The 27,710-nt window shown below is 44.9% G+C and overlaps 1 protein-coding gene across 2 annotated transcripts in view; it reads right to left on the bottom strand.

The window, feature by feature from the left end:
• Window positions 1-2,754: 2,754 nt before the first annotated feature.
• Window positions 2,755-27,710, bottom strand: part of LOC119935575 (probable ATP-dependent RNA helicase DDX60) — a 73,508-nt gene continuing 48,552 nt past the window's right edge. For both annotated transcript variants that reach the window (XM_038754960.1, XM_038754959.1), the window contains exons 26-38: window positions 24,944-25,102; window positions 23,149-23,296; window positions 19,937-20,089; window positions 19,508-19,612; window positions 17,273-17,473; window positions 16,070-16,174; window positions 13,877-14,018; window positions 12,113-12,216; window positions 9,815-9,962; window positions 7,729-7,871; window positions 6,102-6,253; window positions 3,490-3,531; window positions 2,755-3,373 (exon numbers count right to left, since the gene is read on the bottom strand). In XM_038754960.1, the coding sequence (XP_038610888.1) occupies window positions 3,274-3,373; window positions 3,490-3,531; window positions 6,102-6,253; window positions 7,729-7,871; window positions 9,815-9,962; window positions 12,113-12,216; window positions 13,877-14,018; window positions 16,070-16,174; window positions 17,273-17,473; window positions 19,508-19,612; window positions 19,937-20,089; window positions 23,149-23,296; window positions 24,944-25,102 (1,702 nt within the window). In that variant the 3' untranslated portion in view covers window positions 2,755-3,273. The remainder of the gene's footprint in view (window positions 3,374-3,489; window positions 3,532-6,101; window positions 6,254-7,728; window positions 7,872-9,814; window positions 9,963-12,112; window positions 12,217-13,876; window positions 14,019-16,069; window positions 16,175-17,272; window positions 17,474-19,507; window positions 19,613-19,936; window positions 20,090-23,148; window positions 23,297-24,943; window positions 25,103-27,710) is intronic.

Genomic DNA, 27,710 nt, shown 5'->3' on the forward strand with positions numbered 1-27,710 from the left:
TTATATTGCACATTCGTGTTCAGTGGAAAAGGGGACTTTGAATTTTATGTACATGTATAACGTAAGAGCTCTTGGGGTGTACAGAGAATTGAGCTGTAAACACAAAGTTTGGCTTAGAGGAAAAAGCACGGAGGTGGTTTCTTTAGGCAAGTCACATACTCTATTTATTTTATTTTGTTAATATGTTTTGTTGTCTGTCTCCCCCTTCTAGAATGTGAGCCCGCTGTTGGGTAGGGACTGTCTCTATTATGTTGCCAACATGTACTTTCCAAGCGCTTAGTACAGTGCTCCGCACACAGTAAGCGCTCAATAAATACAATTGAATGAATGAATGAAATCCCTTTTTTCTAGCTCCTGGAATCTTTGCCCCATTTAACCCCATGTATCTCCATTTACACACCCTTCAAAAAGGGGCCAGCTGTAATCTATGAATTATGTATTTAAAACCATTCTTGTTGGGGCTGTACAATGAAACTTTATATCTAGGGTACCTTTCTAGATGCTATAAGATTAAGCTAAGTATGAGTGACAACTTGGTATATGTAACTCCTGTTTTTGGTATTCTAGCCTATTTTCAAATCATGAGAAAGCGAGTGGAAAGGGAGGAGACTTGGATCCTAAGCCCAGCTCCTCCCACTTGCCTGCTGTGAGGTAGGATAAGAGTCTCTGGGAAGTTGTTGCAGGACCATTTCATTCATTCATTCGTATTTATTGAGCGCTTACTGTGTGCAGAGCACTGTATTATGCGCTTGCACTGTGGCTGAGGTTAGAGAAGTCTGCTGTGTGGCAGGGCAAAGGGGAAAAACGGCGCTTCAACCTCCGTGTAGTCAAACCCCGGAAAGCTGGAGCGCTCTCCGTGATACTGCCGTTTGCTGTGACGGAATAACGTTAAATCTTAAGATAGCAATGATTTGTGTTTTCCTTAGGTTAGCAGTGTTTCATAAAAAAAACTGTCATTTTTAACTAATACAATGTAAGAAGATTTTAGCTAAACTTAAGTTGTTGGTACTGGAGAACCGGGGCTCAGTTGAAAGAGCACGGGCTTTTGAGTCAGAGGTCATGGGTTTGAATCCTGGCTCTGCCACATGTCTGCTGTGTGACAGTGGGCAAGTCCCTTAACTTCTCTGAGCCTCAGTTACCTCATCTGTAAAATGGGGATTAAGACTGTGAGCCCCCCGTGGGACAACCTGATCACCTTGTATCCCCCCCAGCGCTTAGAACAGTGCTTTGCACATAGTAAGTGCTTAACAAATGCCATCGTTATTATTAACAAGCTCAAACCTACAAGTTAACTAATCTGAATCTTTATTTTTAAAGCTCTGATTGGGTGTAATGAGGGAAATTTCAGACCCACGTCCAAATGATGGAAAATTACATGGTTATTTCCACAGAGAACACAGATCATTGTCATATTAAGCGCTTACTGTGTGCAGAGCATTGTACTAAGCGCTGATAATCAATAAGGAATAATCACAAGTTAGCTAGCCAACACCATTGGCCTTATGCCCAGATTTTGCCTCCTTTGCTACTTTAAATATTATTTTTGGCATCAATCTATTTGGGGGCATATTCTCATTCAAATTTAGGAGGGGTTTGAAGTCAGTCTAACTCTGCCTTGAAAATTTGAACACTGCCTTCTATATGAAAACAGGTTTTCTGCAGCATCTGTCCAGATGTTAAAAATCTTTTTAAGAGCCTGCAACATTGGACTTTCTGCACAGCTCATAAAATAAGGTGGCTTCCACACCCCCGGCAGTCACCCTTTATGTCAATTTCAGTTGGAGACCCAAGTAGAGTGGTGTTTTTTTCCCCTCTCTACTTGTTGCCCGAATGCCAACGGATGTTGTTGCCTTTTTCTTCTTAAAACTGCCATCTTTTTGGAAAATTTGAAAGACACCCGCCTGCACTACAGTTGTGTGGAAAAAGGTGTTGTGGCAGTTACGTGAAACTACTCGATCTAAAGGAATCAAAAAAGAGCAGCGCTGTTCTGACTCATTCGTGTCCTTTGAAAGTAGGGATTCACCCACCATGAGAAATAAAACCGTCTAGTTTTGGTAGGGTTTGCGGCACAATCCTTTGGTACCAACAGTTGGCTATGGGGAGGTCGGGCCTGTTGCCGCCCCTCAGTCCGTCTGAATCCCAGCCCCCGTTCAGAGACCACGGAGGCTGGAGTTTGCACCCAAGATTTTAGAGAAAAAGATGCAGTAATGTGAGGGCCGGCTTCCCTCTGGCCCTACCCTAGGACTTCTCTAATCAATTAATCAATCAATCAATTGTATTCATTGAGAGCTTACTGTGTGCAGAGCTCGGTAGGCCCGTTCCTTGCCCACAGGGAGCTTACGGTCTTACGGTTTTCAAGCGGAAGAAGCTCTCGGGGTCATATCTCAGCTGGTAACTTGACCCACAGCCCTGCACAATGGGGGCTGCCAACGGGTACCGAAACACGACGTCTCGGATATTTAGTTGGATAAATTCCCAACGGGTACCGAAACACGACGTCTTGGACATTTAGTTGGATAGCGCTTAGTACAGTGCTCTGCACATAGTAAGTGCTCACTAAATACGATTGATGATGATGATAAACTGTCCTGATCGATTTTTCCAAGTGAGTCGGACCACCTGTTGCTGCTTTGTGCTGAAAGAGGAAGAGAAATTAGCCCGTACCACCTCCCGGGCTGATCCAAAATGAATGACCTGGCAAAGGAAGGCAATCCGAAAAACCGACTTCTGAAAAGCAGTGACCGGAACTGGAGATTTAAGGAAACGAGTGAACGAGTGATATTTATTTGGGAGTAGTGAACGATAAAGGCGGCCTAATAATGCTAAGCGGAACAGCTTTAACGGAAGTCACGTGAATGGTTTCCGGGTGCTAAGACGTAACCTAAAATGGATTTAAGCCCACAGTGCAGGAAAGTCACAGGAAGCGGGATTTACATTTGCCTGCTCCACAGAGGAGGACGGGGCAAGACCCCGGGAAAGGAGAGCAGAGCACTCTGTGCATCGCGGCTCACAGAGGCCAGCCATATCATAGTGCCTTAAAAGTGGTCACAGGACAATCCCCCCGACAAATTGGCACTTCCACAACATTTTGTATTTTTCCAGTGAGACTATTTAAAGCTTCCAAAGAGCGTACCTGGTCATTAAGGTCTCCTTTTTTAAAAAAAAAAAAAAAAAAAGCACAAGAGAAGGCTATTTAACCGTCACCTTCTGATTTTCATATACTGTACAGCATATATTTATATCAGGAAAGAGATGGCTCTTTGTCCCTAGCCATTACACTTTGCTAAACTTTTCAGTGTAGCTGTCACTCAGTTGTTTAAATGCCAGCAGAACATTGTCATCCTCGTTCTCACACAGTTCTTCTAACGATGTCCTACGAAATAAATTGGTCAAATAAGCATGACTGGCAAAAGGTGGCACGTAACTGAACTCAGAAATAATTAGTATTTGGGATCCTGGGCATCTCTGACCAGGGTTAAAATACTTTACCTGATGGAATTGATCAGATGTGTAAAGTTTTTGAGTAGATCCCTATGGAGAGAAAAAAATGGAAATTTAGGAAGCTAGCTGAATTTTGCTACAGAAAAATGCTAAAGTCACTCATTGTTTCACTGCTCTTAAAACCCACCAATCCCAGAGTTAAGCCAAACCCCCTAAAATTGGGGACTTCAGAGTAGATCTGTATCCCAGTGGCCTTCTTTGTTGGAACTGTAACTTATTCTAAACCTATAAGCCACTTTAACTGGGTACTGTGACAGGGATACTTGCCTATTCCCTGAGGTGGGCCTAAAATTATTTGCAAAATGCTATATATTATATTTCTTTCAAGCGACCCCAACGTTTTCTTCCTGACAGTCCTGAATTCTGCCTTGAGTTTTTAGCTTCTAAGGCTGAAAATTCAGGCAAAAAGATACGCCAGATCTGGAAGTCTATTAAGGAGTCTAATACTCCCCAGTCGCTGGCCGAGAACATTTTAGAATTACTCGTTTAATTAAAAAAAAAAACAACACATGATGCATGATGAGGTCCCCAAAATCATTCATTCATTCAATTGTATTGAGCGCTTACTGTGTGCAGAGCACTGTACTAAGCGCTTGGGCTTAGTACAAATGAACAGTGCAAATGAACATATCCAAATCACACATAGTCAACAATAGAGGAGGATGAGATCATGGAGCCTTTTCCATGACTGCTTGTACTATTAAAAAATAGACAAGACACTGTACCAGGTTTTGTACATATTTATTACTCTATTTATTTTACTTGTACGTATCTATTCTATTTATTTTATTTTGTTAATATGTTTGGTTTTGTTCTCTGTCTCCCCCTTTTAGACTGTGAGCCCACTGTTGGGTAGGGACTGTCTCTATATGTTGCCAACTTGGACTTCCCAAGCGCTTAGTACAGTGCTCTGCACACAGTAAGCGCTCAATAAATACGATTGATGATGATGATGATGAAGAAAAAGTCAGCTGGGCATGACCTCTGTCCACTGTTATCCATGACTGTGGGCCCCCCGTGGGACAACCTGATCACCTTGTAACCTCCCCAGTGCTTAGAACAGTGCTTTGCACATAGTAAGTGTTTAATAAATGCCATTATTATTATCATTATTATCAAAAAGTCCTGTGAACCGCCACCCCCATTATCAGTTCAGTGGGGCAACAATGACTTTAACTGAAAAAAGGCCGACGGGAGGAGAGGTTGGGCGGCCAAACAGGAGACATTAGGGTGTGGTGGGCAGGGAATGATGCTGTTTATTGTTGTACTGTACTTTCCCAAGGGCTTATTACAGTAAGCGCTCAGTAAATACAACTGAATGAATTAAGCATGGACATCATGGGGGTAATGGCAGGGATTCCCCACTGCTGGCCCATGGTCAGGGTTTGGGAGTCGTTTAGCCCAGCTCAAGGTGGTTCCCTGGGAGTCGGACTCAAGCTTAGGTAAAGAAAATGCTGACGTATTTCGGCCTAAGGGAAGGAGCTGCGATTAAACATAGTAAGCGCTCAATAAATAAATAAATACGATTGATGATGATTAAACAGTGTGACTACGAAAGTGGAGCAAGGCGGGGTAGGTGATCAGAAGAGCATTCTGCACTCCTTCGACCACATACAGTAAGTGGACTCCTAGACTGTGAGCCCGCTGTTGGGTAGGGACCGTCCCTTTATGTTGCCAACTTGTACTTCCCAGCGCTTAGTACAGTGCCCTGCACACAGTAAGCGCTCAATAAATACGACTGAATGAATGAACGGTCAACAAATACGACTGACTCCACCACTCATCTGCTGTGTGGCCTCGGGCAAGTCGCTTAACTCCTCTGGGCCTCAGTTCCCTCATCTGTAAAACGGGGATTAAGACCGTAAGCCCAGTGTGGAACACGGGCTGCCTCCAACCCAATTATCTCGTACCTATCCCAGCACTTAGTACAGGGCCTGGGACACAGTAAACATTTAACAAATATCATAAAATTTAACAAATATCATAAAAAAATAATGGTATTTACTGAGCATTTCCGGTGCACAGAGCACTGTACTGTTTGGGAGAGGATAATATAACAGACATAATGACGATGATGGTATGTTAAGCGCTTACTATGTGCCAAGCACTGTTCTATTTATTTTATTTTGTTGGTATGTTTGGTTCTGTTCTCTGTCTCCCCCTTTTAGACTGTGAGCCCACTGTTGGGTAGGGACTGTCTCTATGTGTTGCCAATTTGTACTTCCCAAGCGCTTAGTACAGTGCTCTGCACATAGTAAGCGCTCAATAAATACGATTGATTGATTGATCGATTGATTCTAAGCACTGGGGTAGATACAAGGTTATCAGGTTGTCCCACATGGCTGTCCCACAGTCTTAACCCCCATTTTACGGATGAGATACCTGAGGCACAGAGAAGTTCCGTGACTTGCCTAAAGTCACACAGCTGACAAGCGTTCGAACCCAGGACTCCTGCCTCCCAAGCCGGGGAGCTCTGTCCACTAAGCCACGCGGCTTCACACAGACACGTTCCCCGCCCCTCGATGGAGTCCCCACACCTCCTTGAGGAGGCAGCGAAACCCGGAGCACAAAACGCTTGAGAAAAGAGAAGGGATGCTTACCACATCTCCTGAGTCACGAACTCCAGGGAGCCCTGTTGGTAGAAGTCAAGGGCATAAGCATTGAGCGGGCATCTTCTCCCGTGCTCGTCAAATTTCTTCAAATAGAACACAGGAGCCCTGGAAGAACTCACCCCCACTGTTCGCAGGATCGCCTGGGAAAACAAAGCCAAAATAGGCGTTACCACTGCGCTGAGCGCCTTGACCTGATATTTAGCTTGAAAACAACATTGCTTTTTTGACTCTAAACATCTCCTTCAGGGATGGAGAATACGGACGGACCCTGCACACATTAACTGCCACTAGTACGTGCTGAATCTCAAGATTCAGAATGATCCACGAGACAAAGCCAGAGAAAGTGACTCGGAGAAATCATTTTTGCAATCAAATGACTACGTATACACACACACACACACACGCTTCTCCTCTGAAGAGCGAGAAGTGCTGGGTTCTACCACTAAAGCTTAAACCACATTAACTGATAATCCTCTTACAATAGGAAGTTTATAACTACATCATCATCATCATCAATCCTATTTACTGAGCGCTTACTGTGTGCAGAGCACTGTACTAAGCGCTTGGGAAGTACAAGTTGGCAACATACAGAGACAGTCCCTACCCAACAGTGGGCTCACAGTCTAAAAGGGGGAGACAGAGAACAAAACCAAACATACTAACAAAATAAAATAAATACAATAGATATGTACAAGTAAAATAAATAGAGTAATGCCCTTATATAAAATGTTAGCTGCTGCCCTTCCAGAAGAATTAAAAAGTCTGACTTTTAAAAATAAGCAGGGAGGGTGCACAGGACTTCAATACAATAATATGGGAGCTTCAACCTTTCTTCAAGCCCTTCCACCATCATTTACATAGTGCAATCGGCCAACCAAAATAATATTTATTGAGCGCCCGTTGTGTACAGAACACTATATAAGGGCTTGGGAAATTACAACAGAATTGGTAGACATGACAGCCATCCTCAAGAAACATAACTTTCTTTGGGCAAGTCACTTAACTTCTCTGTGCCTCAGTTACCTCATCTGTAAAAATGGGGATTAAGACTGTGAGCCCCCCGTGGGACAACCTGATCACCTTGTAATCTCCCCAGCGCTCAGAACAGTGCTTTGCACATAGTAAGCGCTTAATAAATGTCATTATTATCATTATTATAAAAATCTAGCAAGGGAGATGGTCACTAAAATACATTTCCAAGGAGTAACCACTGACTCAGAATCTCTGGAGAGGGCAAGCTGGGGAATCGATGGCTATGTCAGCCCAGAGCAGGGCTTCTTCTTGGTTGAAAAAGTGCAGAGATTGCATCAACAAATGCTTAATAAATGTCTATTATTATTATTATTGTTATTATCATCAGGCACTCAATGGCCCTAGTGGTAACCGACTCGGCCAAATGGCAACAAGGGAGTTTGCTCCCAGCACGGAGAGTCTGAAGGGGCGGAACTCATGCAAACGGGAGGTTCCCATCTGTGATTCTACTTTCCGCCCCCCAAAATCGGGTCATCTGCTACAGTGGTTGAGGGTTTTGACTGTTTTATAGACGGCTTTCCTCCATCAGTCTACAAACAGGCAAAAATACTACTAGAATTACTGCAAATGCAAAATCTCGTACATCGTTTACCACGCTGGTATCAAAGAGATCCTGGTCTACCAGTTCAGAGAGGCAAGCAAAAGGCGAGACGGCGGTTCTGCTCTCCTTGCCGTTCAGTAGATGAGACACCAGCTCTGAGTCCTTGAATTCTGTACCTGCAAAATCTGATCAGAAAGGGAGAGTAAAACCCTCGGTGGGGTATGGCAAGCAGGGGCTCAAGAGGTGGAGCCCCTCGTTAAACAGTTAAGACATTTCAATTCACTTATTCAATCGTATTTACTGAGCCCTGACTTTGTGCAAAGCACTGAACGAAGCACTTGGGAGAATACGATATAACACTAAACAGACACATTCCCTGCCCACGATGAGTTTACAGTCTAGAGGACTATGGGACAGTGAGGGGCGGGGGAAGGAAGAAGCAGGGCATGAAATGCTCCCTGACATTCCTTGGCATTCCCTGGCAAGCTCATTCCCAGGTTGGACTGAATGCAGGGCTACTGGAATAAGGCTCCAAGAGTAGTAATAAGATAATATGAAGAATGCACTTTGGGATTAAATGTGCCATATAAAACTCAAGGTTGTATTAACCTGGCCTGTAGGGTGCAATTCCTGCTGACCTTATTTCGGCACCTGAAGCACATTTTCTCCATGCAGATTTGGGCCCAAATTCACCATTGCTTTTGGAAAACACCTTGAAGCCAATATGCCTTCCCTGTGAAGGTCATGCACCTGGGTCTGTGGGCTCTGGCAGTTCAGGTCTCCAGGAGGCCTTCCCAGACTGAGCCCCTTCCTTCCTCTCCCCCTCTCCATCCCCCCCATCTTACCTCCTTCCCTTCCCCACAGCACCTGTATATATGTATATGTCTGTACATATTTATTTTACTTGTGCATATCTATTCTATTTATTTTATTTTGTTAGTATGTTTGGTTTTGTTCTCTGTCTCCCCCTTTTAGACTGTGAGCCCACTGTTGGGTAGGGACTGTCTCTTGGACTTGGACTTCCCAAGCGCTTAGTACAGTGCTCCGCACACAGTAAGCGCTCAATAAATACGATTGATTGATTGATTGAAGAAGGTTGGGCCACAGCATTCCCAGGTCTGACAGTCCTGGGAAGATCTCTGAGAGATCGGATCAATTCCAGAGCCGTGTTATTTTATTTCTGATAGACTAAGTGGGAGATTCATTCATTCATTCATTCATTCAATCGTATTTATTGAGCGCTTACTGTGTGCAGAGCACTTTACTAAGCTTGGGAATTACTACAGCTCAGCCTGTACACACAGGCCAGCTTCCTCACTGTGCCACCATCTTGTCTGGCTCACCGCCGACCCCTTCCCCACCTCTTCCCCATAGCTTGGAACTCCCTCCCCCTTCATACATCAATCAATCAATCAATCGTATTTATTGAGCGCTTACTGTGTGCAAAGCACTGTACTAAGCGCTTGGGAAGTACAAGTGGGCAACACATAGAGACAGTCCCTACCCAACAGTGGGCTCACAGTCTAGACGTTAGGCACCTCTCCCCACCTCGCAGTCAATCCTAAGGTCACATCTTCTTCGAGCGGCCTTTCTCCATTAAGCTCTCTTTACCCCCGGCTCGCTCTCCTTTCGGCATCATCTATGCATTTGGATCTGTGACCTTTGGACATTTGAGCACTTATGAGCCTATCTTCAAATTATATATTTTAAATTGTTTATATTATTCCGTCTCCCCCTCTAAACTCGACGCTCATTGTTGATGGGGAACATGGCTGCTAATTCTGGTGTATTATACTCTCCCCAAGCACAGTACAGTGCTCTGCACATAAGAAGCTCTCAAACAGGGCCTAGTGATTCCAAAAACATTAGATTGCCCGTTTGCCCTGAGCAAATTCTAGTCAAAAATATTCCCCACCCTGCATTAGAAAATTATTTCTTGGCTGCTTACTAGAGCAACCTTTAGTGAAGCTTAGCCATTATATTTTAAACAGGTTTTTCACGAAAAGCACAGCTGCCTTAAACCCAACCGGCCTACTGGCTTTTTCCTCCACCTCAACCACAATGATTCCACCAGCCACGTCTCAGCAGGTTTGCACGTCTCAGGGAACGGATCTCCCAACAGTCTTACCGATTCCTGACAGAGGCAGTTTGCATTCTTGTTTCATGTCGGCCAGTCTGGAGACCGTAAGCAGGAAATAGCCGAAGTTCTTCTGGATTTTGCTGTTGTACTCCTCCACTGCGGCGGCAAAGTCTTCCGGGAGATCGCCCAGGAACTCCTGAAACGAGATTGAGCTAAGAGTGTTACTTATCCGAAGCACCACTGCCCGGGCGCTCGATTTGCCTTCTGGTGACTGGTCCGATCCACACGCACAAGGAGTGGACCAGGCTGAAAGCCAAAAAGCCCGGCCTCCTGATCCCTCCCATCTCCGGCTGCCTCCGCTTCCCACAAATCCCGTTCTCTGGGAGGCAGGTCTGATGGCTCTCCCTCCTACCCTCCGCTGGGGTGAATGCCAGGCTCAATCAATTTGCCCTTTCCGGGTCAGGGGAGGTGAGAACAAGAGAAAGTGGGAGTGGTAAGAAGGGGGGAAATGGAGAGCCCAGAGGGAAGAAAAATAAACGGAGGGAAAAGGGAAAGAGAGCAGATAAAAAAAGGATAAAAGTAGCAGAGGGACAGAGAGGTCAAGGGGAGAGACACCAGCCGAGAAAGATAGAAAAGGACAAAAAGGGGAAGAGAGGCAGAATGGCCGATCGAGATGTGAAGAAGAAGAACAGATGAGAGGGAAAGACAGAAAGGGAAACTGGCTGTTAGGAGGAAAGAAAAATGAGAAAGGGGTACCAAGGAGATGCCTGAAGATGAGATAGGTAGGACAGAGGAACAAACACAGACCTTCGCAGAAAGATACGTAAAATGAGAGGAAGAAAGGGACCAAGCACAAGAGTTGAAGGCCACAGAGGGAGAGGAGAGTGGCAAGGAAAGAATTTCATGAGAGGGAAGGAAAAAGGAAAAAGATAGAGGAAAAATACAGCACCTTGAATACCACCTTGAATTTGAAGGGCACTTTAGTTTTCCAAAGCGCTTTCACAAATGTTATCTCATTTTATTCTCACAACCTCCCTGTGAGGTAGGGAGAGGCAGGTGTTATTATTCCTAGTTTACAAAAGAGGAAATTGAGGCACGGAGGTCAACACAGCAGGCCAGTGGCAGAGCTGGAATGAGAGCCCAAGCCTCCTGCTTCCCAGACCCGTGCTGTTTCCACTAGGGCAGGCTGCATAAGCCAGGCAAAACTCAGATAGGTCCACTAGTACCTCGTACTAGAGTATTAAATTAATCGTGGCACATGTCACATAATTGGTTCCGTGAATGATCAAAATTTAGATACGAAATAACGATGATGATGCAGACTCCCATCATAGGCCGTGGGCCAGCCACGGACACTTTGGGACTGAGAACCTGTGAGAAGGAATTGATTCTAGTGCTAATCAATCAATCAATCAATCGTATTTATTGAGCGCTTACTATGTGCAGAGCACTGTACTAAGCGCTTGGGAAGTACAAATTGGCAACACATAGAGACAGTCCCTACCCAACAGTGGGCTCACAGTCTAAAAGGGGGAGACAGAGAACAGAACCAAACATACCAACAAAATAAAATAAATAGGATAGAAATGTACAAGTAAAATAAATAGAGTAATAAATATGTACAACCATATATACATATATACAGGTAGTGCTAATGGTTTGCATAGTGCCACCCACCCATCTGCCAGTAGCGTTCCTGTTGGGCCTGGAGGGCAACGAGCCAGTAGGCAGGCGGGGCAGCACCTGGTGATGTGAAGATTTTTCTTTTTTTATGTGCTGGACCGATTTACGGCCAAAATGACCACAGGTTATTGCCGTTACCAAAATACCATGGGCCAGCAGGTGAGTGCCACGATAGCCAGCTCTGTAGCCACTACAGTCTTTGCCATCCGCTTTAGAAAGCCATTTTCCAGATTCCTGCGGAGTCCTTTTTGACATAAGATGCTCTGGGTGGTTCTTCAGTCAAACATATTCTTAATTAGATTGTGAGCCCCAGGTAGGACAGGGATTGTGTCAGGCCTGAATGACTTGTGTCTACCAAGGCTTAGGACACATAGTAAGCATTTAATAGAGTAAGCACGTAATATAATAACAGTGGTAATAACAGTAATTCATTACTGATGGCCCAGACCCAGAAAACATCCCACTGCTTCCAGCTATTTCACGCCCCCCACTCCACCCCACTCGAATCCGGTGAGGTACGGGATGCACTTCATTAATATTCAAATCACTAAATTTTGGACCTAATTAACATTTTTGGTAGAGTCTATTATTTCAACAAAAACAGTGCCCCACTTGCAGACACCCGCCAATTAAAAATTAAAATGGTAGTAAACTGCGTGTTACCTCTGATTGGGAAACTGTGGAGGATGGCAAATATTGTCTTCCGAAAAGATTGGCTAGGATGAGCACTAGTGTCTCCATTATATCTTCAGAAAAAACTTTTGAGCCTATTTAATAGAACAAATCACGGTTAAGAAAGCATCGATTAATTCATTCAATGGTGTTTACTGACCGGCTACTGTGTGCAAAACACTGCATCAGGCATTTGGGAGAGTACAATAATATTGTAAGACGTGGAGCCTGCCTGCAAGGAGCCTACAATCAGATGGAATCAATCAATCGTATTTACTGAGCACTTACTGTGTGCAGAGCACTGTACTAAGCGCTTGGGAAGTACAAGTTGGCAACATATAGAGACAGTCCCTACCCAACAGTGGTCTCACAGTCTAAAAGGGGGAGACAGGGGAGAAACAGGCAGACATAAATTCAAAACATACAGTGGGGGAGAAAATGTATAGTTTCAACTGGCACAGTATGGAAAAATGGTCCCTAAAAATCACCCTACACCCCATTAAAAGTCAAACGTCAGTACAAATTCAAGTCATCATTGTAGTTACATCCTTTACGGTTTATGGTTATTTCAACAATCCTTGCTACACCACAGGGATGCAAGGAGAGTTTGCAGGGCAGCTGGAACCTTCAGTTGTCATGGGGAGAAAGGGATTCCCAGAGAAAAACATATTCAGTAGAGAACATCAGTAGCGTGGCCTAATGGATAGAGACAGGCCTAAGTACCAAAGGGACCTGGGTTCCAATCCCACTCAGCTATTTGTCTGCTTTGCGACTTTGGTCAAGTGACAAATCCTCGGGGCCTCAGTTTCCTCTTCTTTAAAACGGGGATAAGACTTGCGAGCCCCATGTGGTACACGGACTGTGCCCACCTTGATTAGCTTGTTTCTACCCCAGCGCTTAGTACGGTGGCTGGCACCTAGTAAGCCCTTAAGTACCGTTAAAAAAAATAGAGGCCAGAAGAGACGAGTAGAGTGAGTTCCACCCCTCTCAATGTCTGCTTTGCTCTCCAACAGATAGAGGAGGGGAGACCCTGCTCTGGACTGTAGGATAATGGGAAGAGGTTAGTTGGCTCCTCCTTCTAGGAAGATGTGCCATCCTTCTCCTACCTCCGTAGTCTCCTTAAGTCCCACAGGAAACCCAGTCCCTGGCTCTCATGTTCTTGGACTTAATGTTACCACACTGCCCATGGCATCATGGAGACCAAAGACCCCCAAAAATCGAAGACTCTCCAAACTCCGCTTATCATGTTGCCAGAGACAATCTTTGGGTAGTGGATTGGTTGAGCAGATGGAGATGGGGTCAAATGAGGCTGAATTTTCTCCCGGCTCTTGACTCTCCAGGAAAACCATATACAACTGCCAGCTTTTCGCTATGGATAGATGGATTACTGATTGAACAGCACACACTAATGAAAACCTAAAAAGTCGCAACAGGAAATAAAGATTTGGGGCAAAAAATGCACATCTGGAGGCAATAATTCCCACCTTCTCTCTCCATGGGATATGTCCAGAGAGACATAGTCCTCCTTCATTGGAAACACTTCCTTGGCATTTATAGTTCACATGACTACAGGACCGACGACTGTTCATTTCATTACCATTAACTAAAATAATTTCTGAAGGAAAACATCCTCATTATGGAGCACTCACGGATGCTACACCTTCTGATGCATGGAACTGGAGAACTCAAATCGAAGGCCCACATTTACTGCCTTACATCTGTACTCTTTGATAGAGGAAGAGAAGATTCACTTACCCTCATGGGTTGGCTTACACAGCTTGTGAAATAAGCCCCTCTCGAGAAAGCTCACGAACACAAAATTTGAAGGCTCGTGTTTGTGCAAACTGGCCACCAGTTCAGAAAATCCCCTGGGGTTGCCTTCTCGATCCAGATATCCCTGTAAATGAAGTCAGTGTTCATGCTTTAGGTGTCGGGCCACTGTTCCTTGGCTTTAATATTCATCCTGAATCAATTAAGTCTGTCTCTGGCCTGGATCTCCTTCCTCCTTCATATTCGACACATCATCACCCTCTCCCCCTTCAGAGCCTTATTAGTAGCCCGTTTCTGCCAAGAGGTCTTCCCTGATTAAACCATCACTTCCTCTTCTCCCACGCCCTTCTGTGTTGCCCTTGCACTAGGATTTGCACCCTTTATTCACCCTACCCTCAGCCCCATGGCATTTATGTACAGACCCATAATTTGGTTATTTATTTATACTAATGCCTACTTTCCCCTCTAGAACTTGAGCTCAATGAGGACCAACTCTGTAGATAAAGCACTTCAAAGTGCTTAGTACAGTACTCTGCATATAGTAAGCGCTCAATAACAAAACTGATAAATTTTGTTAGTGCAGAGCACTATACTAAGCCCTTTGGAGTACAATATAACAGCTGGCAGACACACTCCCTACACACAAGTTTATAGTCTGGGGGGGTGGGGAGCTGTCTGTTTCTGTCTCTGCCCCTCTGTAAAGTGATTGGTTCACAAGGCAGACCCCAAATAAATTATTTTATGACCTCTCTTCTCTATCTTCTCACTTCAACCCTTGTCAGTCAGGTGGCGAGTCACTTGCACTCCCGTGTGAGTAGAGTCATTGGATGGGGTTTGGGGGAGACAAGACATTTGGGGTCGGAAAGAAGGTCAGGACTAGAGGAACAGCTCTGAGAGTCAGCTACCTATGAGTTATGGAAGCCAGCAGGAGCAGAAAAGAGGAGCAGAAAAGAGGAGCAGAAAAGAGGAGCAGAAGGTCCTAGGCTGAGTTAGATGCCTACTCTAAGTTGGCTATGGAAGGTTGCACAGGAAGCAGAGAAGTGGAAATCGATGGCCCAGGTAGCCGCTCCCCTCCCTTGTGACACCATGAAGTCACAGTCGAATCATCATCATCATCAATCGTATTTATTGAGCACTTACTGTGTGCGGAGCACTGTACTAAGCGCTTGGGAAGTACAAGTCGGCAACATATAGAGACAGTCCCTACCCAACAGTGGGCTCACAGTCTAAAAGATGTCGAATGCCGTGTCACCTAGTGTTAAGAACACAGGACAAGGAATCAGACAACCTGGGTTCTAATCCCAGCTGGGCCACTTGTCTGTTGTCTGACCTTGGGAAAATCACTTAACTCTGTGCTTCAGTTACCCCACCTGTAAAACAGGAATTAAATCCTACTCCCTCCTACTTAGAATGGGAGCCCCACACGAGACAGGGACGGTGTCCAACCTGATAATTATATACCTTCCCTAGTGTTTATTACTGTGCCCAGAAGATAGTAAGCACTTATATATCATGAGCAAAATTCCATCTGTTCACAACTATTAGGTCCAAAAATGGCATTTGTAGGATAACTCATCAGACTGCTAAAAAAAAGGAGGGAAGGAAACAGAATGGGAACACACAGAAGCGGGAGAGGAGACGAAAAGCTGATCATCATCACCAATCGTATTTATTGAGCGCTTACTATGTGCAGAGCACTGTACTAAGCGCTTGGGAAGTACAAATTGGAAATTGAAATTGGATCCTCAGGGAAAGCAAGAAACTTCGAACCATCAGATACACCCGGAATGACCAAGGGCCTGCTGCCTCCAGTCATGAGGGACGACTGAGGAGATGGCTTACTTTGTAATGGAAGGGGTGCCAGCTCTCTCGAAGACGACGGTACAGAGTTTGCCACTGGGCACGGCAAGCCCAGGGGTGCAGGGTCATGAAGTGCCCAGCCCAGATGTCTTAGGACTGAGCTCTGGTAAACTCCGGCCCAAAATAAGCACGAGCTGAAAGATGGGGCTGTGGCGGAAACTGACAGAGCTATGGGTACCACCGTGGAACCAAACCATTTTCCCCCTCTGGGCCCGTTGTCTAGTTTTGCCCACCCCGCCCCACCCTCTACTGTTGAAGGTTTTTCTCTTTTCTCACTGAGATAGACGGAAGGCTTCAAACAGTAGATTCACCACTCACCTCTTTGATAAGAAACTGCAAGGAAAATATAAAGTACACTTTTAACAGTTCCGTGATCTTCTCTTTTCTGAAGGCCATCAATGGATGTTGCAGCACGGACAACACCTGAGAAGCAAACCAGACAAGTCCCCATATTTTGACTTGTGAAAATGCTGACTTTCAGGGGAGAACCTACATATCTACGCTCCGCCAATTGTCAGCTGTGTGGCTTTGGGCAAGTCACTTAACTTCTCTGTGCCTCAGTTCCCTCATCTGTAAAATGGGGATTAAAACTGCGAGCCCCCCATGGGACAACCTGATCGCCTTGTAACTTCCCCAGAGCTTAGAACAGTGCTTTGCACATAGTAAGTGCTTAATAAATGACATTATTATTATTATTACGCTGTCAGCTTAATCCGGTTCAAATATGCGACATTTACCATTAAACCGGTTGTAAGATGGTGGCATGAGTTAAGTGCACCATAAGACACTTTCCCATTTTTCTCCATCATTCCACAACACTAATCTGAATCCAGTCCCAGGACTCTGGGCTTCAATTCCTCAGTTGATTCACGGAGGGGGGGAAAAAAACACCTCACAACATATCCCTGAATTTGGCCTATTCACATGTCCACATCTCTTCTGTCCTTTCTTATTTTATTTTGTTAGTATGTTTGGTTTTGTTCTCTGTCTCCCCCTTTTAGACTGTGAGCCCACTGTTGGGTAGGGACTGTCTCTATATGTTGCCAATTTGTACTTCCCAAGCGCTTAGTACAGTGCTCTGCACATAGTAAGCGCTCAATAAATACGATTGATGATGATGATGATGAGAGGCCCCAGAGCCATGGCTAGAAAGGTCTGTATGGGAACATCGTGGCTCAGCAGCAGCGTGGCTCAGTGGAAAGAGCCCGGGCTTTGAAGTCAGAGGTCATGGGTTCAAATCCCGGCTCCGCCACGTGTCAGCTGTGTGACTTTGGGCAAGTCACTTCACTTCTCTGGACCTCAGTTCCCTCCTCTGGAAAATGGGGATGAAGACTGTGAGCCCCCCGCGGGACAACCTGATCACCTTGTATCTCCCCCAGCGCTTAGAACAGTGCTTTGCACATAGTAAGCATTTAATAAATGCCATCATCACGTCGAGCTTTGCCGACTGCCCTGCCACTAAAATCTCATTTAAAGGCAACTAAACTAAAACCAAGAGAAAGAGCTCGTGACAGCACATACCTTGGCCTTGGCATCCTCTTTGTCACTGGCCTTTGCGGCCAAAAGCATGAGTCGCAGGACCAGGGAGATGTTCAGAGGGAACTGGCCTTTCAGCAGCGGGACGTTCGACTTCAACAGCTGCCCAACCTTGGGCATTGGTATATCGTAGAAGAACACATTTCCTATGAGGTCTTCACCTCGTCTTCCTGCACGCCCGGACATCTAAAGGGAGTTCCAACGAAGGTGTCAATGTTTGGAGGGAGTGGGGTGGGTGGGATCAAACCTGTGCCTGCGTTGCCTGGAGGAAGGCTGGGTTCAATAACGAGTTCCAGTTCTTTGGGGAGTTACAAGAGATGCCCCAAAACACAAACCCACAGAAGACGTCCGCTGTTGGTTTAGAGACTTTTTGCTGGGGCAGTGACGGTGGCCAGGGAAGAAGGTAGAGGGAATCCCTATTTCCTTCACTTAAAGGTGCAGAAGGATGAAGCATGGAGACATCTGAGGTGAACAGCCCCTTCATGGTCACCCCACAGTCCCCCGGACAGAAGCACCAGCATAACAGACAGCTCGAGACCGTAAGCTTGTTGTGGGTAGTGAATGTGTCTGTGTACGGCTGGACTGTAATAATAACGATAATGTTGGTATTTGTTGAGCGCTTGCACTGTTCTAAGCGCTGGGGTAGATACAAGGTAATCACGTTGTCCCACGTAGGGCTCACAGTCTTCATCCCCATTTTTCAGATGAAGTAACCGAGGCCCAGAGAAGTGAAGTGACTCGCCCAAGGTCACACAGCTGATAAGCGGCGGAGCCGGCATTAGAACCCATGACCCAAGAAGCAGCGTGGCTCAGTGGAAAGAGCCCGGGCTTTGGAGTCAGGGGTCATGGGTTCAAATCCAGGCCCCGCCACGTGTCAGCTGTGTGACTTTGGGCAAGTCACTTCACTTCTCTAGGTCTCAGTTCCCTCATCTGTCAAATGGGGATGAAGACTGTGAGCCCCCCGTGGGACAACCTGATCACCTTGGAACCTCCCCAGTGCTTAGAACAGTGCTTTGCACATAGTAGGTGCTTAAAATAAATGCCATTATTATTATTATTACTATGACCTCTGACTCCCAAGCCTGTGCTCTTTCCACTAAGACATGTTGTACTCTACCAAGCGCTTGGTACAGTGTTCTGCACACAGTAAGCGCTCAATAAATATGACTGAATGAACAGAGGATCCACGGTGCTGGGTCTGGTGTCCCAGGGTGGCGGTGGGGGGTGAAGGGGTCTGCTGCCCAGAGGAGCCTACCAGCTTCCCATTCCAGAGCCCCTCATCTAGACAGATCATCATCATCAATCATATTTATTGAGCGCTTACTATGTGCAGAGCACTGTACTAAGTGCTTGGGAAGTACAAATTGGCACCATATAGAGACAGTCCCTACCCAACAGTGGGCTCACAGTCTAAAAGGGGGGAGACAGAGAACAAAACCAAACATACTAACGAAATAAAATAAATAGAATAGATATGTACAAGATGACCAATAAGGGTGGGCAGGGGTGTCCTGGCAATATGCCGGGACTTTTAAACACTGTTAATGGGAGAGTCACCGGGGCTGGAAACTTTCTAGGGAAATTTAGTTTCCCTAAATTGTATCCAAGTGACAAGAGATGAATTTCCTTTTAGATTGGCACGGCTCCTGGTTAACGCCCGAGCATATGCCCACCATGGGCCTTGTCTGCCCAGAAGTTTGGAAAACTTTTCTTAAACTTCAGGGATTACCATATGTGAGACCGACAGCAATTGCACAAAATGTGAAGGAAGCCAATTTTCAGGCACATCTCTTAAGTAACCCTATCTATATCCTTTGATCCATCTACCAAATCCATGATAGCCTTATCTCTTCACTTATTTTATTCATTTCAAAGGGTGGAGTGCAATAAATTATGGTGGTGAACATGCCAAATTACAATGATGATGTTCATTACCTATTGCGCCTATCAATTAACTAGACCGTGAGCCCACTGTTGGGTAGGGACCGTCTCTGTATGTTGCCAACTTGTACTTCCCAAGCGCTTAGTACAGTGCTCTGCACACAGTAAGCGCTCAATAAATACGATTAAATGAATGAATGAATGAATGAACTAGCAAGAGCTTTTCTTACTCCTTTCTATATTTGCAGGAAAATCTTTGACCTTGGAAAGGGGTGGAGGTGGGGGCATGGGGAAGGGTGTGGGTGTGTGTGAGGGGGTAAAACACAAAACATGTGGCACCTGTCTGTAATTGAGGGAATCCAGGAAGACAGAATCTTGAGGGAAGACGACAGATTTGCACGGCATGTTAATACCCAGAGCCAGGGTTCCAGTAGCCGTCACAACCTGTAAGGAAATGAAAAACACATCCAGACCTATCAGAATTGCTTTTGTAAAAGTTCTCGATAAACTGAGTTGTTATGAAATAAGCAATTTTGTTCAAGGCACCCTAAAAAAGCATATTCTCCAATGAACCCAACAGTGAGCATACATCACGGGTTGCTGGGTTAATATGGGGAAAAGGAAGACTTCCCACCTGAAGTCTATCTTTGAGTTCTCTCAAAAACTGAATCCTAAAGCGGTCTGCTTCATTGCTCGCAAAAATGATCACCTTTTTAAAAATGTGCTTATTATTTTTATCTTCATTATTATTATTTTTAGTTGACCAACCTTGATATATCCCAACCTGAAGAGCATCTCCACCACTTGTCGCTCTCGGATTCTCATGAATTCATGATGGTAGCCAATGCCACGGAGCGCCAGATCAGTCAGCACTTTGCCATTTGCCGAATACTTGAGACGATTAAAGATCTTGGTCCAGGTCTAAAAATGGGAATTTTAAAATTTTAAACGCAATGTATTTGGAATGATTAGGAAACGCAATGAAAAAAAAATAAACACAAGGTAAGCTATTTCTTTTATCATAATGTCTGCGTGCCAAAATCAGGGAAGGGGCAATTACACGGGGGAATTAAGGCTGGTAATAACAGCAGCAAGAGAGGAAAAAAAGGAGGAAAGTAAAAGAGAAGGCAGAGAAAGGAAAGGGGGGACTTGAGCTTGAATCTCCTGCTTCTATTGTGCCCTCTCAAATGCAGCATTCATTAAGCAAAGAAGAACTGTAACCCAGGCCAACAACTATCCTTTCAGTAACAAAACTTCCTCACCACAATAGGACCCCTGTTTCTTCAGTGTTACTGCGTTGTGTGACCTTTCCTCTCTTTCTGCTGGGAACACACCACCTTCAAGCTTACAATTACCAGTAGGTGGTACAGTTTAATGAATATATTATTTTCTCCTCTAAAAATGCACGGGCGGGTAGAGGGGGGGAAAGGATTATGCGGTGAAGGCAAACCACCTCCAAGCTTACAATTACTAGTAGGTGGTACAATTTAATGAATATATTATTTTCTCCTCTAAAAAGATACGGGCGGATAGAGGCGAGGACAGGATTGTGTGGTGAAGGCAATTATGTGAGTAAATGTAATGATTGCAACTGTTTGTCTCCCACTGATAGTGACAGAGAAGCACAATGCACTCCTGGGAACTCAGCCAGCTTGTTACTATGCTTTTTGTTCCTTCCAATTTTCCCAGCGTGACGGACGCCTTAACTCCCTTTATTCTATAAACCTTTGGTCTTGCCAACTTATGGGTACTATCAGGAGCTAAGCCCCTCAGTCATCAAGAGAAGCAGGCCCGAAGTTTTTCAGCGACACAGCGAAGACTTGGAAGTGTAACATGCTCAGGATCCCGTAAAACGAAGCATTTTCTTCGGAGCTGTGATTTGGTGGGCAATGCGCAAGGAGCCCCAAGCCAAAGACCACCTCTCCTGGTTCTCCTTCCTCGCTCCTCCTCATGATGCCCGAAAAAGTCCAGATCTACCTGAATCCATTTGGTCAGGATTGCTCCCGCTCACGGCCCACGTCCGGGTTAGTCAGGAGAGGCCCATCCGAGATGGCGTGGGCAGACCAATCAATCAATCAATCAATCAATCGTATTTATTGAGCGCTTACTATGTGCAGAGGACTGTACTAAGCGCTTGGGAAGTACAAATTGGCAACACATAGAGACAGCCCCTGCCCAACAGTGGGCTCACAGTCTAAAAGGGAGAGACCGAGAACAGAACCAAACATACCAACAAAATAAAATAAATAGGATAGACATGTACAAGATAAATAAATAAATAAATAAATAGAGTAATAAATATGTACAACCATATATACATATATACAGGTGCTGTGGGGAAGGGAAGGAGGTAAGATGGGGGGATGGAGAGGGGGGCGAGGGGGAGAGGAAGGAAGGGGCTCAGTCTGGGAAGGCCTCCAGGGTTACCGATGCACGGCTAATTTAGTTCACGACATTTAGGAGGTACAGGGAGTAATACCCGCGAAAACCCTGGAATATTGAAACACTGTGACTCTGGACACACAGGCTACGGCAAAGAAGCTGAAATTTTTCTTTTTGGGCATAAAGCACACCCGAGCACACCCACATCAGTCCTCGGCCGGGAGGAGCAGCGTGGCTCAGTGGAAAGAGCCTGGGCTTTGGAGCCGGAGGTCATGGGTTCAAATCCCGGTTCCGCCAACTGTCGGCTGTGTGACTTTGGGCAAGTCACAACTTCTCTGTACCTCAGTTACCTCATTTGTAAAATGGAGATTAAAACTGTGAGCCCCCCGTGGGACAACCTGATCACCCTGTGACATCCCCAGCGCTTAGAACAGTGCTTTGCACATAGTAAGCGCTTAACAAATAGCATCATTATTATTATTTACTCCCCTGTCCCCCAATTTTTTTTTAAAATGGTATTTGTTAGGCGATTACTACGTACCAGGCACTGTACTTAGAGAAGCAGCGTGGCTCAGTGGAAAGAGCCCGGGCTTTGGAGTCAGAGGTCAGGGGTTCGAATCCCGGCTCTGCCACGTGTCTGCTGTGTGACCTTGGGCAAGTCACTTAACTTCTCTGGGCCCTCAGTTACCTCATCCGTAAAATGGGGATTAAGACTGGGAGCCCCCCGTGGGACAACCTGATCCCCTTGTAACTTCCCCAGCGCTTAGAACAGTGCTTTGCACATAGTAAGCGCTTAATACATGCCATCGTTATTATTATTGTTACTAAGAAGTGGGGAAGATACAAGCTGATCAGGTTGGACACAATCCCTGTCCAACGGGGAGCTCAAAATCTTAATCCCCATAGTACAGATGAGGTTAACGAGGCCCAGGGAAGTGGCTTGCCCAAGGTCAGATAGCAGACGTGTGGCAGAGCTGGATTTAGAACCCAGATTCTTCTGATTCCCAGGACACTAGGACCCACTAGGCCACGCTGCTTATCCCCATTCCAAAGGGGATAGGCCCAGCCCTGGGGCTCTGACCCATTTTCTCATCATCATCATCATCAATCGTATTTATTGAGCGCTTACTATGTGCAGAGCACTGTACTAAGCGCTTGGGAAGTACAAATTGGCAACATATAGAGACGGTCCCTACCCAACAGTGGGCTCACAGTCTAAAAGGGGGAGCCCTTTTTCTCACAGCCCCGTTTCCTCCAGCGGCCTGTTCCCCTTGGCATTCTCCCTCACCAGCATCACTGGTGAGCTCTGCGCACAGTAAGCGCTCAATAAATACGATTGATTGATTGATTGAACACTGCCACGGCAGCCTCAGGAGGGACACAAAATTCTGGACATCACCCTGAAACAGAGAATACTACGGCTACTTTTCTATCCTCGTTGAAACTTCAAAACAGTCCTTCCAGATCACAACCGCTTAACTTCTAAAGGTAAAATACAACTTTAGTCTATTATCTACAGTGTTTCAGAATGAATTTCTGACAGAAACTAATGAGGAGGATATAGTCAGCAGTTAGGTCGAGTAACTAGGAGTACTTACTTCGTTATCTACGGCTTTACTGTTAGCGAAAGTACAGTCCGGAGGAATTTCGGTAAGTTTAGCAAGTTTCTCCTCTAACTGACTTTTTTCATTCTCAAACGTGACAATGGTGCTCTCGAGTTTATTGCTGGAACTTCCTTTTTCCAATCTATGATTTAATAGCCAGAAAATGTGTTAAAACAATTTAAAGCCCCAAATTCTTCATTTCAGAGTTCTTACTGATCTTTCCATTTTGGGGACACATATTGCGCCTCCAATAATTATAAAGGGTCAACTCTTAAACTCCCAGACTTTCAATGTTAAGGAGTGTTCTGAAACCTGTAACCTAACTTTTCTACTTAAAAAAAATTCTACACTTAGAGAAATCATAGGAATAAATCTTATTTACCTACTTTTAAAAATAAACAACAAACTTTCCAGGCATTGTCACTTGAAAAATTCAACACATTTCAAAAGGAAACAGCATCTTGCCAGGGTGAATGAATTTATGGAGTCACAAATTAGAGGACTAGCAAGCATCCGGATACCTACAGGCAGAACCAAGATTCATGAATTCTAACCACTCTTTCTAGCCGAATCCCAACCACTGACTTGAGAAGGTAAAATGACCAACAGTTGGAATTTGATATATTGGCAGTGGAAGTAAAACCTGAGGTTCAAAGCCTTACAGAAAGTATGGGGGATACTGGTTATTTCTCAAGCCCTCTCCGGAAGGAAATAAAAATGGATGAGAGAGTACGGAGGGGTTGGGAAGCTCCTTAGAGGGCTAGGGCAGTGCTCAGTACAATGCTCTGCACACAGTAAGTGCTCAATAAATACTATTAATTAACTGGCTGATTCAGAGCCTATCTCCGCCTCCCCAAGGCCCTCAACTCCAGACAACACGGGGCCTGGGGGAAGCACCTGGTTCTGAACAATAAGGTTCAGCCACTTACGCAGAGCTCCCAGTCAGAAAATGGAATAAAATTGGAGACTGGGAATTTGGGAACAGAAGGAGTTACGACCAAATGTTTGCACTGGTCGGAGCTGAATTGCGGAGTTTTGTAGCAAAGAAGCAAACACAAAGAAGGAAGATCCATGGTTTGGCCCAGGAGAAGGCAAATAATAATGACTGGGACCATGACAAAACAAAGGAGTAGTTAAGGACTCAGGAAAGCTCCATGGCCCATCTAACTCCCTGTGCTGTCTCTGACAGTGTTAGTAACAAGGAACCTCAGAAGAACAGTGCAAGGGTTATCCTGCTTCCAGCCTCAAGCTTAGTGATGGTAGCTTCAACGATCCCTAACGTTTTCATGTGCTTATCCACACTTTTCTTGAACTACTGATATTTTCTGTCTCTATAATTTCCCAAGATTAAAATAAAGAAATCTGATTCTGGGGGAGACTTGACCCTTTGAGTTCACCAGGGTGCTGCCTCTTGCACCAGGACATTTTTATCTACAAAATCATTAGATGGGAGCTCTCCAAGGGCTCATTAGATGTTTTCCATGCTCCAGAACTAAGGATGCTTCTAACTGGGCCTTCTGGAGCAAACAGATAAGCATCACCGTCTGAAGAACGGCACCTCACCAAACAGACAAGGCACTGAACCAGAACTTTGCAAAATATCCCACTCAGTTCTGGCTACAGAAAAATCAACACAGCATAGTATTACACTGGACACGATATAAGCTCCTTCGGCAGCGCCACGTTATATAAGGCAAAACCTTGGAATTTGCAGAAATAGTCCAGCAGGGCTGGACGATCAGCAAAATTGACCTTTTATTGATTTTAACCGGCTCAAAATGGAACTCACACTGATCTTGTTTTTTCCATGGATTTTTCCAGCTTCTTGATTTTTTCTTTTAAATATTGTTCTTGTTTCTCAACATTTGAATCTTGTTTATTCTTCTGTTTCTCCTCCAAATACTGACTTACAATCTTGGCAAAATCATGTACTGAAGAGACTTGGAACCTGAAGGAAATAATGAGATGATTTAAACTACTTCTTAAACTACTGAGCATTTTGGGGGGGGGGGGGGGATACACTACTGATGGTATTTGGTCATGTGAAGGTTCAGGCCCCTAGGAGAGGTGAGAATATAAGGAGTAGAAAGTCTATTCAGATAAGCCCTTTCTTTCCCTGAATTCTTGGCCAACAGGAGCCTTGGAATAGCTAAATCAGTGACTCAAGCAGGAGTTTTAACACCCAAGAAGTCATTCTTCTTCTCCTTCCTCCCTTAATAATAATAATAATATTTGTTAAGCGATTCCTATGCGCCAAGCACTGTTCTACGCACTGGGGTAGAAACAAGGTAATCAGGTTGAACACAGTCCCTGACCCACATGAGGCCCACATTCTTAATCCCCATTTTACAGATGAGGTAACTGAGGCACAGAGAAGTGACTTGTCCAAGGTTACACAGCAGACAAGTGGTGGAGCCGGATTAGAACCCATGACCTCTGGCTCCCAAGCCTGCGTTCTTGCCACTAGGCCATGCTGCTCCCTTGGCCTTTCTTCTCTTCGTGATGTCAAGGCAAATGTCATGGGAAATGTGATTTTTGACACTTCAGAGCAACTTGAGGGAAAGAGGAGAGACCAGGTGTTGCTCAGTGCCTGGCACAGAGTAAGCGCTTAGCAAATATAATTCTTATTATTTGGCAGAGTATGTACCCCAGGAAGGCATGAGATTTTTCTTTCCCTGTATTAAATTTAGAATTCCTATACTATTTAACACGTTATCACATGTAATATGTTGCCAACTTGTACTTCCCAAACGCTTAGTACAGTGCTCTGCACACAGTAAGCGCTCAATAAATACAATTGATTGATTGATTAACATTTTGACTATTGGGTTTCATATGAAAATGTCCATAGGGCCATGAACTTTATTCATGATTTTTCCACCGTTCTCCATGGCCGAATTTTTGGGCAATGTCTGGGAATGATAACATCGAGGCTGCCATGACTGGAATCGAGGTCCAGAAACTGAAGGGATAGTAGGAAACAATATATTACATTCCCCAGAAAGCCTAGGCCTGCATTTCCCAGAATCCCTGGGAATGAGAGCCACTCAACAAGAGTTGATCCTTTTAGACTGTGAGCCCACTGTTGGGTAGGGACTGTCTCTATATGTTACCAATTTGTACTTCCCAAGCGCTTAGTACAGTGCTCTGAACATAGTAAGCGCTCAATAAATACGACTGATGACGATGATGATCCTTTTCAATTCACAGGATGGAGCCTTAACCACATTTCTCTTCCGGTGTGTATGCCCTCTGAAAGCCATTCTGGCATCCTCCCCCATGAACTGACTTGTGAATACACAGGATCATAAATCAACTGGGTATCTAAGGAGAGTTTGTTTATGCAGTGGTAATAATTCAAAGGTATTTCGAGGCTTAAGTAATTTCGGGGCGTGAAGGGATTTGAACCTGATTTAGCTTTCTCCTTTCTCAACCAGGATATTAAACTTCTCCCCATAAGATCTGGGTATTTGCTGCCTCTTGCACAAGGACATTTTTATCTACAAAATCATTAGATGGAGAGCTCTCCAAGGGCTCATTAGATGTTTTCCATGCTCTAGGCTCTAGAAATAAGGATGCTTCTAACTGGGCCTTCTAGAGCGAACGGCTAAGCATCACTGGCTGAGGAACTGCACCTCAAACAGACAAGGCACTGAACCAGAACTCTGCAACGTATCCCACTCAGTTCTGGCTACAGAAAAATCAACATAGCATAGTATTACCCTGGACACGATATAAGCTCCTTATAAGCTTCTCCCCATAAGATCTGAGTATTTGAAAAGTATCTGGTGAAACCATTCACTTTTTCCCGGTTCCTCCGATAGCTTTCAGAATAGTTCCGAGGACTGCGGCCTGTATCCCGTGGTGTGCAGTCACAGGGTTTTGGAAAACACAAAAATGTATCACATGTAAATAAAAATATATTAGAATCAATTCCCCACTTGGTGTAAGAGGGCAAAAGAAACAGGCCAAACAGTGCAATGGAAAGGACCATTTTTCTCCATCACCCTGCATTTTCAAAAGGCAGAAATCCTTCCTGGTAAGTGATGGTCCATGAGGCCGGGCTTCTAAATCAGTGCTGCACTTGTGTCTCTTTGTTTATAATAAGAGGCAAGAGTGATCTTTCAGTTTAAGAGAGTCTGATACCAAAGAGGTAACATTTCAATCTCATGTGTACTCAATTTTTCCAAAACATGTGCTTTCACATCACATCTTGGATAGAACGCACTTCAGAATTTTGGGAACGTTTTCCCAGTAATATGCATCATTATAAAACTTTCAGTACAGCCGTTTAAGTTAAGTGGAAGGGTTAAACAAAAACATTATTTATTGGCACGAAACACAAGACCGTAGGATGCCATGCCTAGTCATGCTGAGTGTGAAACCCGTAAATGTGAGGTCACGCTGCGAGCCTCAAGGTGTCACATGCAAATCTCCCGGCGCAAAAACGAATAATTAACTGAGCCTTGGAAATACTGGCGCCTTTCCTGTCCCTCGTGGCTTCACCCAGAGTAACGGATCACCGCGCCCAGCTCCAGGCTGGAAACAAAATTGGA

This window comes from Tachyglossus aculeatus, chromosome 12 (assembly GCF_015852505.1).
Source record: "Tachyglossus aculeatus isolate mTacAcu1 chromosome 12, mTacAcu1.pri, whole genome shotgun sequence".
NCBI classification, from domain to species: Eukaryota; Metazoa; Chordata; class Mammalia; order Monotremata; family Tachyglossidae; genus Tachyglossus; species Tachyglossus aculeatus.